This window comes from Neofelis nebulosa, chromosome 10 (assembly GCF_028018385.1).
Source record: "Neofelis nebulosa isolate mNeoNeb1 chromosome 10, mNeoNeb1.pri, whole genome shotgun sequence".
NCBI lineage: Eukaryota > Metazoa > Chordata > Mammalia > Carnivora > Felidae > Neofelis > Neofelis nebulosa.
The window spans coordinates 103,709,396-103,724,787 of record NC_080791.1 but is presented as its reverse complement, the minus strand read 5'-3'; the positions used below and the strand labels follow the sequence as shown (position 1 = coordinate 103,724,787).

Genomic DNA, 15,392 nt, shown 5'->3' with positions numbered 1-15,392 from the left:
GGTCAGGAAAGTGAAAACCAGTTCAGACCGCATCATCCATCAGTGACTGAGCATGGGCTCTCTGAGACAAAGGTCCCAAGGTCAGCCCAAGGTCAGCACTCTGGGAACTTCAATCACAGGGCTATATAAAGATGAAGGGAAAAAAAATTATACCTATAATGCCAAGGAGATATCCATTTGACTAATAATGGTAATAATGCCCTGGAAAGTAGGTATTATTTTATCTCCATTTTCCATGTGGAAAATGAAATCTCAGAGAGATTGAAAATCTTGCCCACAATCACTCAGTTACTAAAGCCAGGGTTCAAGCTTGGGTCTGCTGACTCTCTCCTCTCCTCTTTCCCACAGCAGGAGAAGTACAGAGCAGACCCCGAAAGGCAGACTTTTGGGGGGGAGGGGATGAATAAGAAGCTGGGGACATCAGGGAAACCTCAAATTCTGCTGCGATCCAAGCGGGGTCTGGAGAAGCAGGTAGGATTTGAATTCATGGGGAGAGGGGAGTGACGGTTATTCCAGGCACAGCAAAGGACGTGAGGGATGTCAGTGGCTTAGTAAAAGCTCGGATAGTGTAAAGAGAGAGTTAGCATCTAAGGAGACTCGCAGATTCCTGGAATCCAGCTTCATGGAGGAACGCTGCTCTGCCGTCAGTATGGACCAGGTGAGCATCACAGACAGCCTTCCCCTCCTCCAACAGTGAGCTTCGAAGGGACTAGAAACCTGCCCACAGTGGGTGTAATGAACGCTCACTATGGGCACACTGTCAACCCCCCTTCCCCCCAAGAACTCTCATGGACTGAAGTCTCTACCTCTCAGACCATCACACCCACTGTAGAGATGGGGGAGGGGAGCAGTTGGGTAAGACAGGTTTTGCGAACGTTATAATTGTGTAAGACGCTGACCCTGCTGAGAACAGCCAAGATCCTCACTCCTGCTGCCCCCAGGGTGCCTCTCAGACACCCCAAATCACCCCAACAGGGCCTTCACGCTTTTGCTCCTCCAGGGCCCATGGCGGGCGGGGGCCAGCCCCGCAGGCTGGCACTAACCTTGTTGCCATTGTTGTACATGGCGACCAGACAATAGATGTGGTAGATGTGGCCGCATCTGGACAGCTTTCCCACCAGGTCAGGCTTGACTGTTGGCTGCAGGCCCTTGTAGCCCGAGGGGGCCGTGAGGCGCTCCATACAGATGGTGCAGTCCTGGGGGCGGGAGGGGACAGAGCAGAGAGGCCTTCAGCGCTGGCCCAGCCTGGGAGGCCAGAGCATCTCCGCAGTGATTCTCGCATGATCAGACGTCCGGTGAGGTGTCCCTGTTCCTCTTCTAGAAAACCCACAAACCAGGATATATACAGACATGCCTTTGGGAATCGAAATCTAGGTTTATCTCACTTTACACAGCAGAAAAGTTCCTGGAATAATTGCTGCTGGTGGCACAGGCCACCTGGGGCTCACCACCAAAACTGTCCTCTCCTTTAGGGCGATGATGAGACACTGTCCTTCCTTGGTGTTCTCCAATGGCTTGCGGAGGAAACAGACACTTGCTGACAGATCCTTTATTTAAGCTGAACGTTTGCAAAGCAATTGTATCTCAAGTGTACCAGAGGGGCTGCTGTTTAAATAAGTCAACAAGAGGCACGCCTGGGTGGCTCGGTCAGCTCAGCGTCTGACTTTGGCTCAGGTCATGATCTCACCGTTTGTGAGTCGGAGCCCTGAATGGGGCTGACAGCCTGGAGCCTGCTTTGGATCCTGTGTCTTCCTCTCTCTGCCACCCCTCCCTCCCTGCATATGCTCCCTCCCTCTCCCCACCCTCAAAAATAAAATAAATACTGGGGTGCCTGGGTGGCTCAGTTGGTTAAGCATCCAACTTCAGCTCAGGTCACGATCTCGCAGTGCATGAGTTCGAGCCCCACGTTAAGGTCTGTGCTGACAGCTCAGAGCCTGCAGCCTGCTTGGGATTCTGTGTCTCCCTCTCTCTCTCTGTCTCTCCCCCACTCAACGCTCTGTCTCTCTCTCTCGAAAATAAATGAACATGAAAAAACTTTTTCAATAAGAAAATAAACATTAAGAATAAATAAATCAATAAGCCTATAAGAGGATTTCTCAACCTTGGCACTATTGACATTTGGGGTTGGTAATTCTTCGCTGAGGGGGCTGTCCTGGGCACGGTGGCTATTTAGCACCGTTGGCCTCTGCCCATTAGCAGTTCCCTCCCCCACGCCCCTCCCCACCCCCCCATGCAGAACTCCCTCTGGCTGAGAACCACTGGTCTACATCAAGCCCATTTAAAAGTCAGTTCCCACGGGGCGCCTGGCTGACTCAGTTGGTTAAGTATCCGGCTCTTGATCTCAGGGTCATGAGTTCAAGCCTCCTTAAAAAAATAATAAGTAGAAGAAGAAGAAGAAGAAATAAACGTCAGTTCCCAGCGCTTGTCATGCTGTTTTTGTTACATTCAGACTGTTCACGGGAAGGTGGTTTAGAATGCAGCCTCGGTCTGCGGCTCCAGACCGCCAACCTTGGAGCCCTGTGGCAGCTCTGAGCGGCTCTGTAGCAGCCAGGACGCAGAAATCCGCTCCTGCTGCAACCTGTGGAAAACCCCGGCGGAGGAGAAGCTGTGGGTGAACACTGCCCTGCCTCCCCCCTGCGCTCACCTCATCTGGCGGGTGCCGGACTTTCTGCAGATACTTCTTGAGCACTTCCTCTGGGGTTTTACCTGTGGGGGGACAGGGTGGTCAGTGGGCCACCAAGACAGAGGTAAGGGATCAAACGGCCTCATCAGGCTGGGCACGCAGAGAGGGGAGCCAGCAGCCAGGCTCAAAGCAGGCAGGGGGAGGAATTCATTCTGCAACCACATTTAAGAATCTGAAAGGGAATCGGCAGGAGGAGGAAGGAGCTAGGTGTCTGGGAAGGTGGGAGGTGTGCCTGCCTGTCTTTCCCTCCCGCAGTCTTTTTCCTGACAGCCACCCCCCCAACCCCGCCCCGGGCCTGGCCTGTTTTCACCAAACCCACTTTTTAACTGAGATGGGTGGTGTGGGGCTCTCTTCCGTGTAATCAAAGAGCCTGGGCATGCCCAAACGATGAGGCGAGGTAGCAGAAGACAGCACTGTGTAAACTGTTACGCGTTAAAAAAAAAAAAAAGGAGGTAGGCTTATCACATGCTTTTTACAGTGTGCCGAGTACTGTCCCGGTCTGTAATGTGGTGTCAAAGTGATTTTATTTTCATGGGAAAGCAGGAAGCTATGCCCACAGCTTCCTTGGCCGCTGATGGTGCGGGAGACCAGCAGCAGGGAAGCATCCTGACAGGCTGCAGCGATTCTGGAATTTCTCTGGGGGCTGGACCTCTAGGAGGCAGCCCAGCCTGAAGGCAGGAGACAGGATGATACAACCTCAAAAAGGACCAGTGCCTCCCTGGGGACCCCTCTTAGCTTCTCTCAGCTTCTATTTTCTCACCTGTGAGATCGGGCAAAGCAATCGAGCCCACTCAAAGGGTTGCTTTGACAATTAAAGAAGCTAATGGACGCATAGACCTTTAGCACTTTTCCAGCTAAGGGTCCAACATGTGCTATTAATAATCACAGGAAGCGCGGGAAAGTGTGAAATCCTGTCATTTCCTATCAGACTATGAACAGGGCAATTGAGTTCATTTAAGCAGAGAACTTTTGATGGCGTAGAAAAGTAGGGCAAGGGTCTGAGGAAGCAGATCATGCAACCACCAAAACCCAGGATGCAGGCCCTTCCTTCCCCCCAGCCCGCTTCGAAGAATGAAGCTTCTGTTCATTGACAGCCTCTTGCTTGCCAGGCCCTGGGCCCAGTTACAATATACATGAGATCTCATGGACCCTTCAAAACAAGGTTGTAAGGTGGGGGCCTGGGGTGACGGTCAAGACATTTAACAACCAACACCAGCGGCCAGAAAGACCGGCCGCAGAGCTGAGACAGGGTAGACACACATCTGGACCCCCTGGTGACGGGACTGTGCACAGGGAGGAAGGAGTGCCTGAAGGAAGGTTCGAATGGTCAGCCTAGGGGCTCTGGGGGGACACAGGGCAGTGGTCACTCCCTGTCATGGATGCGTTCTGGGGCACACCTGCCCCATCCTTGTTGTGAGCATTTTTTACCCCATTGTAAAGGAAAGAAAAAGGGCTCTCTGCGGTCACATGACTTGGAAGTGTCACAGTCAGGACTGGAACCCAGGCTGTTCTGGCTCCAGGGCCACAGTGACAGTCCCCTGTATCGTATTTTATGCGTCACGCTTGGTGGCTCTGTGTCTCTATATTTCCGGACCGTGTTTTTGCACTTCTTAAGGTGCCTCCCTCTCACTCACGCACAATCCACTTTGGTGCAATCAGCAGAACAGGGGCTAGTTGGGCCCACTTAGCAGACGCAGAAACGAAGGCACAGAGGGTGAAGCCACGGGTATGACCTTGGGTGATGGCGGCAAAGCCACGGCCGAGGCCCACGCCTTTGACTCTCATACCCCCTAAGACAAGGAGGCTGATACCTTTCTTGGCCTGCTTTTTGGTGGTCTTGCGGCTCGTGTTGGAAACCCCCGGGATGGATTTGATTTCGCTCTTGCTGACCGGGGGCGGGTGGAGAACCAGCTTGGGCGGCCTGGTGAGGCACACGGGCAGCCCGGCTGCACTCATGAGAATCCCGGTGATTCCTGGAAGGGCAGGGCGTGAGCGCGGACTGCAGAGTTAGTTCCCAGCATCCCACCAACCGCCCTCCCCGGGAGCCCGCCCCCCTGTTTCGCCGGCACAAGCTCTCGTGACTCACTCAGCCTCCCCTGGCCCGCGCTGCCTGCCCCAGAAAGGTGTGCCTTTGCTCCTCTCCAACAGAAGCTGTGCTTCTTCCCCCACTCCCCACCCTGCTCCCAACATCCACATTTGCTTTCATTCAATTCTTTCTTTGCGGTAAATGCTCACCACCTCCTTGGCCCGAGCTTTCCTTTCCCCCGCCCGCCGTAAAGCAAGCACTTACCTGCCAGGGCCGGGTTAACAGGACTGGACCCATTGAGGTTCTTTACTGGCACAGTGGGGACCCTGTGGAAGGAAAGAGCAGACACATTACGGTTTTGACAAGTGGGGTGGGGTTGGAACCCCCAAAATCCACTCACTGAGAGGTCCCTTTTCCGACAGAAACTACTTATCTCTATTCAAGGCAGAGCCGGTTCTTAGCACCACAAGCAGGAATGTTAACGTTTAAAATCTAAGTCAGACCATGTCACCCCTCCCCTCGGATCCCCCCAAATTTGCAATGGCTCCTTAAGTCTCTCGAGGTCCCGGCAAAGCCCACACAGCTCCGCGTGACCCGCCAACGTCCCCCCCACCGCGCTCAACCCTCATCTTCCTGGTCTCCTCACATACCCCTCACCATTTTATCCTGCTCCAGCTGGGCCACACTGCTGCCTCAGGGCCTTTGCCTATGTGGCTCCTTCTGCCTGAAATGCTCTACCAGCAGATCTCTGCTTCACCTCCTCCTACAGATCCTTCAGTCTGGGCTCACCTTTTTGTGAGGTTCCTGAGACCATCTCATTTAATACCGAGACCCACCCCTCCATCCCGCCCCGGGACTCTCAAGCCCTCTTGCCTCACTCTCTTTCGTTTTTGTTTTGTTTACCCCAGGGAACTGATGGTTTAAAATTTTTTTTTTAAGTTTATTTATTTTGAGAGAGAGAGAATGAGTGGGGGAGGCACAGAAAGAGAGGGAGACAGAGAATCCCAAGGAGGCTCTGGGCCGTAGCATGGAGCCTGACGCGGGGCTCGAACTCACGAACCGCAAGATCATCGCCCGAGCCGACACCAAGAGTCGGAGGCTCAACCGACTGAGCCACCCAGGTGCCCTGGAACTGATGGTTTTTAAAAAATAAGCTGTTGCTTTACTCTCGCCCCCTCCAGAATCAAAGCTCCACACGGACAAATATCCTCACAGCCTGACGCTAGCAGGCATTCAGTGAGTGTTTGTGGAGCGAATGAAAAATGGAGCGGCACGTTCAAGCCTGGGTGGGTGTACCAAGTGGCTCCTGAGAAGCTTTTAAAAAGACAGAGCCCCAGGCCTGAATCAGAATTCCCATGGGGGAGGAGGGGGGCACAGAACCTGCATTTTCTCTCGCTTCTGGAGAGGATCCAGATAAGGTTGATCCCGGCCTGACATTGGGAAACCACTGCTCCAACAGCTGTTAGCCCTCCTTTTTGCTGAGAAATCTAAATACCAGGCAAAGCCTCCTCCTCTTTCTGTCCTTCTCCCCAGAAACCCGAGCCAGGCTCTGGAGAGGAGTCCGCACAGCTGCCTGGAAAGGCGAGGCCTCCCACGATGCCAAATAGAAAAACATGGGGACACGTGGGGCTGGGTTGTGCGCCATCGCCCCTGCCACCCAGGCTTCCACAGATGGGCTCGGAGGGGGAAAGGGAGCTCGAGGACGTCAATGGACTAGGTCACAGATGACTCCAGGGGCCAGAGAGCCTGAGAAGCCAGCAGATCTGCTATGGGGGGTTGGGGGGTAGGGTGGTGCTGGGAATACAGGAGGGGAAGGGGCGTGTTCAGTTGTTTCTTTGCAGTGTTCGTTATCTGCTTACGTGCTCATTCATACAGAGCCCTCCTTCCGGTTGGACTCGCCCCTAGAGCCTGGGGACACGGCGGTGAACAAGACAGCCTGTGGCCCTTCATCCGTGTGTGACCCTGAAGAGCCCACCTGGTACCAGGCACGGTTCTAACCGCTCACATCGCACAAATCCATCTAAGACTTCCAACAACCTCCACAGGAGGTGTCGTTATCATTAGCTCCAATTTAATGGGCAAGGAGGTTGAGGCACTGAGAGGGTGAGCAAACCCGATGGAGGTCACACAGCTAAGGATTCAAACCCAGGAAATCTGGCTCCGGAGCCCACTGCTGTAGCCACTCGCCGTGCTGGGCTCTTGCGTTTCTGCGACCCCTCTGTCACCCCACGTGGCAGACAGAGGACATGGGGAACAAAGAGCGTGTGGAATAAATCTAGGACTACAAGAGAGGGGCTGGAATGGGGGGCCTCAAGGCTGAGGAGAGGGTCTGCCTGTCCCCCACATGCCCACAGGGATGGGTGCTTCCCGGGCTACGCTGAGTCTTCCGGGGCCCCTGTCCCTTCCCCGGGATGATGACACGTGCACCAGGGCTGTGGGAAGGATGTGAAAGAACAGATGTGGGAGTGTTTGTGTCTCAACAGACCACCACAGCCTACTTTCCACCCCCAGGATAAATCAAACCCGGATGGGGAGAGGGGAAAGCTGAATTCAACACAAAGGAAAGCTGGCCAAGAAGAGAGGCTCAGCCTTGCTTCTGGACTCTATGGCCTGCCCCCCAGGGCGAGGCCCGGCATGGTGGACTGGACTCAGGGAAACCAGACTGGAGCCCCAAACCTGCCAGTAACTCCTCACAACCTCACCTGTGAACCTGTGAGGGTCTGGAGTTAGCAGGTGCCGGGGGATGGACTTCTTGAAGATTCCCTGCCCCAATGCCTAAGAGCAAGGCAGCCGCCTAAGCTCTGGGTCCCCTGCGGGGACTGACTGGGCTCCCCGCCACTGGTCTGGAAAAGGAGTGAAGGAGTCTGGCGGCCTGTGTCTGTTCGCAGGCTCCCCACCAGGGGGCAACGCTCACAGCCCAGCCCTGCGCCTGCCTTCCCACCCCCTTACCAGCTCCGAGCACCACCACCTGCCCCCCCCCCCCCCCCCCCCCCCGGCCCCCACCAGGAGATAAGTAGCTGTGATCTGGGTGACAAAAGCCACCTTTGTTCCCACAAACTGGACTGGCAGGTTTCCACACCCAATCTGGTTAACCAGGAAAGAGTCCCCCTAGCACACCATGGGCAGCCCAGGGACCCAGGGACGGGGCCAGGTCTGAAGAGAGGGAGGGTCCATATGAGGACCCAGGACTCCCGGGAATACCGTGGTGGGGGCCATGCCAGGAAAGGGAAAACTTGTCAGCAGGCTCTGGATGGTGGCAGTGGACTTGAGGAGGAAGAGATCTGCTGACAAAATACAGAAGGGTACAGTGGAAGGAGGCTTGCACAGGGGTCAGGAGACCTGCCTTCCAGCCCAGCTTGGCACTGACCTTGTGCCTTTGGGAGAGCCCCATGGCCCCTCTGCACTTCGGTGACCACATCCAAGTTACCACACCCAAGAGCAGGGCCACCCTACATCTCTGTCCCTGGGGTCCCTGTGAGGATTCAGGATCTAGGTCAAATACTCTATAAACTGGCAAGCCCCATGCAAATTGGGGGGTTGTTTACATTTTTGTTTCTCAACTGGAAGAGGAAGTCGGGCTTGATAAAGCCTTTTCCTGCTGGAATAGTCCAATTTTCTGATTCTTTTTTTTTTTTTTTTTTTTTTTTTTTAATTTTTTTTTTTTTTCAACGTTTTTTATTTATTTTTGGGACAGAGAGAGACAGAGCATGAACGGGGGAGGGGCAGAGAGAGGGAGACACAGAATCTGAAACAGGCTCCAGGCTCTGAGCCATCAGCCCAGAGCCCGACGCGGGGCTCGAACTCACGGACCGCGAGATCGTGACCTGGCTGAAGTCGGACGCTTAACCGACTGCGCCACCCAGGCGCCCCAATCCAATTTTCTGATTCTTGAGGACGCGGAGGACAAAGTGTAAAGCGGAGCCCCGGGCAGTGCACAGGATTGTTGAGGTGGCAACACCTGATCAGCCCTCCCCCTCGGTGACTGGTTAAAATGAAAGCGGTGGAGACGGCCCATGGAGTCCCCACCGGTCACACCCCCCCCCCCCATTCCCCTCCCTGCCGGTACATGCCTGAGCCCTCCTTCCAGAAATCAGCAGGCCAATCACTGGCATGCCTCTCACATCCTCCAGCTGGGCCAAAGCTGTCTGGCCTCAGCATCGGAAGACACCCCCTCCCCATTCTGCTGGGCTGTTCTCAGTTTCCATTTCTGTCCCTCAAATATAAAACTAAGAAAAGACAAGAGCTGGCACGGTGGCAGAGAAGGGGGCTGATGGCAGGAGAAAAGCTCTGCAGATACCATGGTGAGAAACAGTGGGGTGTTTTTGGAGTTGTGAGCCAACCCAGGAATCCTCCTACAGGACAATGGTCTTGTCTCTCCAGCAACCGAAGTCTCGCTGGAGATAGAGAAGCCTCGATTCTGGAGGAGAGGGCCAGAGGGGCGACTCCCGCCCCCCACTACACAGCCCCCCTCTTTTCTCTTTACAAACCCCCTGCTTGTGTGTCTGAATAATTCACAGGGTCTTTTGTTCCCCCTCAAACCCTTCTCTTCAGCCCACCTCTCCCGCCCTCCCCGGTCTTCCTTTTTTCCGTGGGAAAGTTGCTTGAAGAGCTCACGGACAGGGAGGGCGGAGGGAAGGGGCCATTCCACGACAGAAGGTGGACGGCAATGCCAGACAAAGGGAATAAGCACGCTAATTAAATGGCCAAGAAAGACTGGAGGAGAAAATGGTGGTGGGGGTGAGGGTGGTGGTAAGAGGTGAAAAGGGAAGGGGCTGGAAGATAGAAGGGTAGGGCGGGGCCTCCCCTGTCAGGAAAACAGAGCGGAGAAAAAAGTGTGTTTCTATAGGCCTTTTGAAACAGCACTGCCCCCGGACCTCCACTCCATTCTCCACTCCATTCTCCGGCTCCGATTCCGCTGGGCTGGCGGGCAGGGGGAATAGAGTGGAGAGAAAGAGCTGTCGGCTTCCTCAGTGAGGTTTAAAGTGAGCAGGGTGTCCTTGCCCTCAATTATGGCACGAGGTCACTTGGCTTTTGCCAAGGGCGCCAGAAATGAGGTGGGGCGTTAGAGGCTGCTCAGCTTTGACTTTAGTTCGACTACACAGCACACATTCAATAGATACACATTAACAACAACAATAATAATAGCAGCTAATACTGACCAAACTCTTACCACTGCTGAGCGTTGGGCTAAAGCCACACGCTGAGCACTGCCTTTAATCCTCATGACAGCCCTGATAAGGAAGGTACTGTGACTGTCCCCACTTTACAGAGGAGCAAGCTGAAGACAGAGGGTGCAAAACTTGCCCCAAGTTGCACACGAAGGAACTTGGGTTCCAGCCCGGGGCAGTCAGGTGCTGGAGGCTGGGTTTCTCATCCACTATATGAGCCTCCCTCTGCCGCACAAATAATTACCCTTGAACTCTGTCAGAGGCCCCCAGGACGCTGCTGTGTGGCCTTGGGGAGAAACTGAGCAGTGGTGTGGTTTAGGTGCCCATTCCCCTCTACCAAATATTCTGCCAGTTCAGAAGGAGTCATGTGAAAACCCCACACATCTGACCTGCACTTGACCATTTATAAACTGCCTTCGCATACGGCGAGGAGCTGAGCTTTAGCCAAAAGGGCAGAGGACTAGAGGACTAAACCCTGGGCCCCAACCCCCACTCTGTGACACATGGGCCGTGTGGCCCTCCTTGGGAAGTGAATTCTGAGCCGCGTGTCCGAGCCTGACACTGGGTGCACCAGGTCAGAGAATGAGATAATATTGGCAGGTGCATCTGGTAAATTCTCCAGGGCTGCCCTCCCTTAGTGGAGGTTTCCACAAGGACTCCATGGGGCAGGCAAGGCAAGCGTGAGGTTCCCCATTTCGCACACGAGGAAATTGGACCTTGCAGACTCTGGCTTAGCTTAGGGCAGAGACCCGAGGGAAGGCCGGGCCTCTCCTTCCCCACTACACCTGCCTCTCCTTGTCTCCCAGCGCTGAACCTCTGTGTGCAGATGGCCTCCCCTGGGCAGCGTGAATTTCCCACTTGGGTGTACAACCTCAGTCCAAACCACCCGGACAGTCTGGGGCTCAGGGGTCACAGGCAGGGCCAGGCCCCTCTGGAGGAAAGGAAGATGGGGCCGGCGTGAGAGGCCAATCTCACAAGAAATCGGGAGCTGGCAGGCAAAGGCCGTGGGCACCATGTGGACCTGGGTCTCCCCCATTTGACGATTAGGGGGACCAAGAAGATCATAAAAAGCAGTGATCACAGAACCGACAACACTGGGCTGTCACGGGAAGAATTGAGACAACGCACGGAAGGTGCCTGGCACACATAGTAAGTGCTTACTAAATATGGGCTCTTAGCTCCAAACTGGAGTTCCAGTTTCCAGAGAGACCAGAGGAAAGGAGCTAAGTCTCATCCGGCACCTGCTGTATGCCGGGCATTGTGACAGAGAAGCAGGATGGCAGTCAGAAAAGAGTCTGGCTCTGGCATCAGACTTCCTGAAGTTTGAATTTTGGTCTCAGCCAATGATTAGCTCTCTGCCCTTGAGCGAGAGAACCTCTGATGTCTTCCTGGGTAAAAGGGGATCCAAATGCCTACTTCAAAGAGTTTCTGTAATCGGGACACCTGGGTGGCTCAGTCGGTTGACCATCCGACTTCAGCTCAGGTCATGATCTCACAGTCTGTGAGTTAGAGCCCCGCATCCAGCTCTGTGCTGACAGCTCAGAGCCTGGAGCCTGCTTGGGATTCTCTCTCTCTCCTTCTCTCTTTCTCGGCCCCTCCCCTGCTCACATTCTGTCTCCGTCTCTCAAAAATAAATACATGGTAAAAAAAAAAAAAAAAGGAGTTGCTGTAAGGATAATGATTAAATGGGTGATAAAGCCCCCAACCTAGATCCTGGTGGGAGTCCCCTTAAGGTTGCATAACCTTCAACCCTCAGCAGTGACCCTAACGGGGAGGATTATCGAAGGCATTTACGGAGGAGGAAGTTAGGACTCTTGGGATATTAGGCACGTGTCCCAAATCACATAGCTGTGGCAACATCTCCATTAGAAGCCAGATCCGGTGGACCCCAAAGGCCAAGCCCACCCTTACCCACCACACGGTGCTGCCTTCCACCTGCAGCCGGAGGGTCAGGACAAGAGGACAGGGAGCTTAAGTCCTGGCAGGCAGCCCCCTTTCACCTCTGGCCCAGGTCAGTCGGGTCCTGTGCCCTAAACGCTCACAGGCATCAGGTGAAAGTACCTACCCAGAGGCGATCAGCACCCGGGACTGGGCGATGGCCAGTCGCTGCAGGTTGGTCCGATTTAAGGTCGCCAGGGCCACCCTTCCCGTCTTGCCGTTGGCTCCGGGGGGGCTGGCAGGAGAGCCCATGGTCACCCCAGCCGGCGTGCCGGAGGCCTGTCGCCGGATCGCCTGCGACAGGACGGGCTTCACCGGGCCTCGGATGGTGCCCGTGCTGTCCAGCGGCTTGGCCGCAGGGCCTGGTGTGGGGGGCAGCCTGGCCGCCCCAGACGGGGGCATGTGCTTGCGGGCGGCCGGGGGCTGCAGCGGCCCCGCGCTCCCCCCGTTGGCCACGGCGGCCTTGACGCTCATCACCAGGACGCACTGTGGGCAGGAGCAGGGCGGGGCCGCGGGGGAGGCGGCCGACGCGGGGCTGGCCGGCCAGGACTGGGCCTTGGGCAGGGCGCCCGTGACCATGGGGTAGACGAGATCCAGGCGCCGGCGGACGCGGCGTTGGCGCTGCGTCTGCCGGTTGATCTGGCCCATGGTGCTGAAGTCGATGACGTAGCTGAAGCCGACGGAAGTGAGGTCGATCCAGGGGTGCTGCTTCTCGTAGGCGTGCTGGATGGTGATGCCCACCTCCATGTCGTAGGGCGTCCAAGAGCCGTTGTCATTCTCCCACTCCCACACCACGCCCTTCCCGGGCGCCGAGGACGGGTCGTAGTAGTTGCGGCGAACTGGGCGCAGGGTCCCTGGCAGAGGGGGACAGAGCACAGGGTAGGGGTCAGCAGGGAATGAAACCGGATTTGGTTAGCCCGGCAGGCCGGCGGGCACTGGGCTGCCTGTTGGGGTATCAGCTTTGAGGTGGGGTGGGAGCATCTGAGTGACAGCGTGAAGGGTGTGGGGTTAGTGTGGGGTACCAGAAAAAACCACCTGCCGGTTTGCAGTCCGGAGACCATGGTTGGCAGCCAAATTCATTCACTTCCCAGTTTACATAGAAATCCCCAACATCCTTTCCTTCCCGGGGAAACAAGGACTCCTTTGCAGAGTTTTTGTGAAAATAAATGTGATCTGCTTATTCATCTAACAAACAAATATGTATTGGAATATGGATGTCACGTCCTGGATCTCTCCTGCGCCCTGCAATTTGCACTAAGGCCCATAAAGCCCTTGACACACAGTAGGCGCTCAGAAATAGCCTGTCACTTGTCCCCTACCCTGCAAATGCCCCTGCCCGGAGGGCTACGAGGAAAAGAACAAAAGGTCAGGATAGCCTAGAGGGCAGAGGAAGAAGATGAGACCCCCAGGAAGCCAGCCCAGCCTGGTGGAGTGAGAGCTCCCTCTCTGTACCTTTAAGGGTGCAGCAAAAACAAAAATAGAAAATCAGGTTGCCAGAACTCTTACACTTTCGAGCATTAAATCTTCTATCAAAACAGTAATAATGATCATGATAATTTTCTATTTCTCTAACACTTTTCTTTCCCAAAGCTCAAGCCATCCTAAAGATAGGATTGTCTTGATCTTTAGTCTCACTGGGGGAAGGGAGAGCAGGGAAGAGGTCAGGATTATTTCAGGGAAGCAGTACAGAAGAAATGAACCTACAGGTTCAAAGGGACTCGAAGGAACAGGAAGTCTATAACTGTTGCCTCTTTCTCCCCGACCCACCCTAAGACTGAATTCAGACTCATGCCCAATCAGGGCTCATTTCATGGCTATCAACATCAAGGCTGAAGATGCCTGGGTCAAGGCAGGGTGAGGGGACCTGGGAGGGCTCCCAGAGTGCCTGAATCTCGCATCTGTCAGCTTAGGCCTTATCCATCAGTGGTGGGAAAAGGCTCCCCTTTACAGGCCTCTGACCCATCCCCTCCTCCAACCCAGAGGGAGACACCAAGGCCAGGGACAGAATTCCATTCAAGGGGGGAAGAAAAGGAACAATGTCTATTCAGTCCTTTTCCAGGGTCATAACCCGCCCCCCACCCCATCTCCAAGCCCCTTAATGACCCAAAACATCAACATTCAGAGGCAGGAGGGTGAAGAAAACAATCCCCTATTCAGCACCAGGACGCTGCTGGGGGATCTGGGGAGGGGGGAGCGGGATGGGAGGAAGAGAGGAGGAAGAAGGGGGGTGGGCAGTAGTTCCCCGGTTTGCCTCCATTTCCTTCGTAAGTAGCCAGCTCACTGGGGGACAAAGAGCACAGGCTCTGGGTCCAACAGCAGAGGCTCTGTCCCTTCCAGCTGTGCGACTGAGCCTCAGTTTCCTCGTCTGCATCTGCCTGGGTCCTGGGGAGCTACTTCAAAGGGTGGATTTGAGGATTAAAGGAAGGAATGAATAGAAGGGGCTGAAATCGCACCTGCCCCATGCCAAGAGCTCAATAAAAGTTGGTTGATTATCATTGTAATTTATTTTCTATTATATGTCCAAGCGGGATGGAGAAGTCATGGTAAGTTTAGTTCAGAGGATATCTGTGGGGTGTGGGGTGTGTGTGAGGGGGGGGGGGGGAGTTTGCATATAACCTCTTATACAATCTTTCTTATTTAGAAAGCCCCTATCTCATCCCATATGATCAATGAAATGAAGGAGATGAAGTTTCGAGAGGTTAAATGACCCTATTTTAGCTTCTCTCCAGCGAAGCGGGGGCAATTCACGTGTCCGATTCTCACAAATATGCTTAAGAGGCTTTTTTTTTTTTTACAACAATGGTATCAATCCCAATAGCTGTGGCTCTCCCATACCCTTCCAGGTTTATGTCCCCCCACCCCCAACCGCCCCCATGCTGCTCTTTTCCTGGACTCCCAGCAGACGCATGGCCTTTTATCGTCCTGCACTCCCTCACAGGTCTCTGACCCCCTCCCCTACTACTCCCCAGGTCCGGTGCACCGAAATGCCCTCCTTTGCCCTTTCTACCTATCGAGACAGTCCTCATTTGGGTCCTGTGCCATTTGCCATCCATTTCCTGAAATGCTCTCCCAGCCCAGGCCCCCCTCAGGAGGTCTGGGGTGCAGATCTGCCTGTGCCCCATGTGGACCAGGGTCTTGGCATTTTTCCTATGGTGCCTCGAGTGCAGGCAGAGTCACAACCCTCCAGCTCTGCTCTAGCGCCCAAGGCGGCAGTAATGAGGACTCCACAAAGGCAAGGTAGACTTCTGGCTACTTCAGCATTTAGTCATTTGTCACATGTTGCCGGGTCCCCACTGGCTGCCTTGGGGAATGCAGGCACTACTCAAACAGCTTACAGTCTAAAACTAGACAAGGGGGGCGAATGACTATTTATGAGGCAGAATATGCCATGGGAAGGGTGCCAACAAAATGCATGTGGGCTGAGAAAACCTGCCCACATCCCCACTGTGCGTGAATCCCTTCCGTGCACTCCCCTCAGGTCAAAACCTGACCCTCTCCACTCCCTCCCATCTCTGCAGCCGCCTCACACCCTAATAACTCTGCTTACATTTCTGCCACACTGGCCCTTCCAGGCTCT

The 15,392-nt window shown here is 54.7% G+C and overlaps 1 protein-coding gene across 2 annotated transcripts in view; it reads right to left on the bottom strand.

The window, feature by feature from the left end:
- The window catches only part of DTX4 (deltex E3 ubiquitin ligase 4), a 37,173-nt gene that overhangs the window by 15,162 nt on the left and 6,619 nt on the right, over positions 1-15,392 (bottom strand). For both annotated transcript variants that reach the window (XM_058689084.1, XM_058689083.1), the window contains exons 2-6: positions 11,943-12,669; positions 4,974-5,035; positions 4,495-4,656; positions 2,645-2,706; positions 1,044-1,196 (exon numbers count right to left, since the gene is read on the bottom strand). In XM_058689084.1, the coding sequence (XP_058545067.1) occupies positions 1,044-1,196; positions 2,645-2,706; positions 4,495-4,656; positions 4,974-5,035; positions 11,943-12,562 (1,059 nt within the window). In that variant the 5' untranslated portion in view covers positions 12,563-12,669. The remainder of the gene's footprint in view (positions 1-1,043; positions 1,197-2,644; positions 2,707-4,494; positions 4,657-4,973; positions 5,036-11,942; positions 12,670-15,392) is intronic.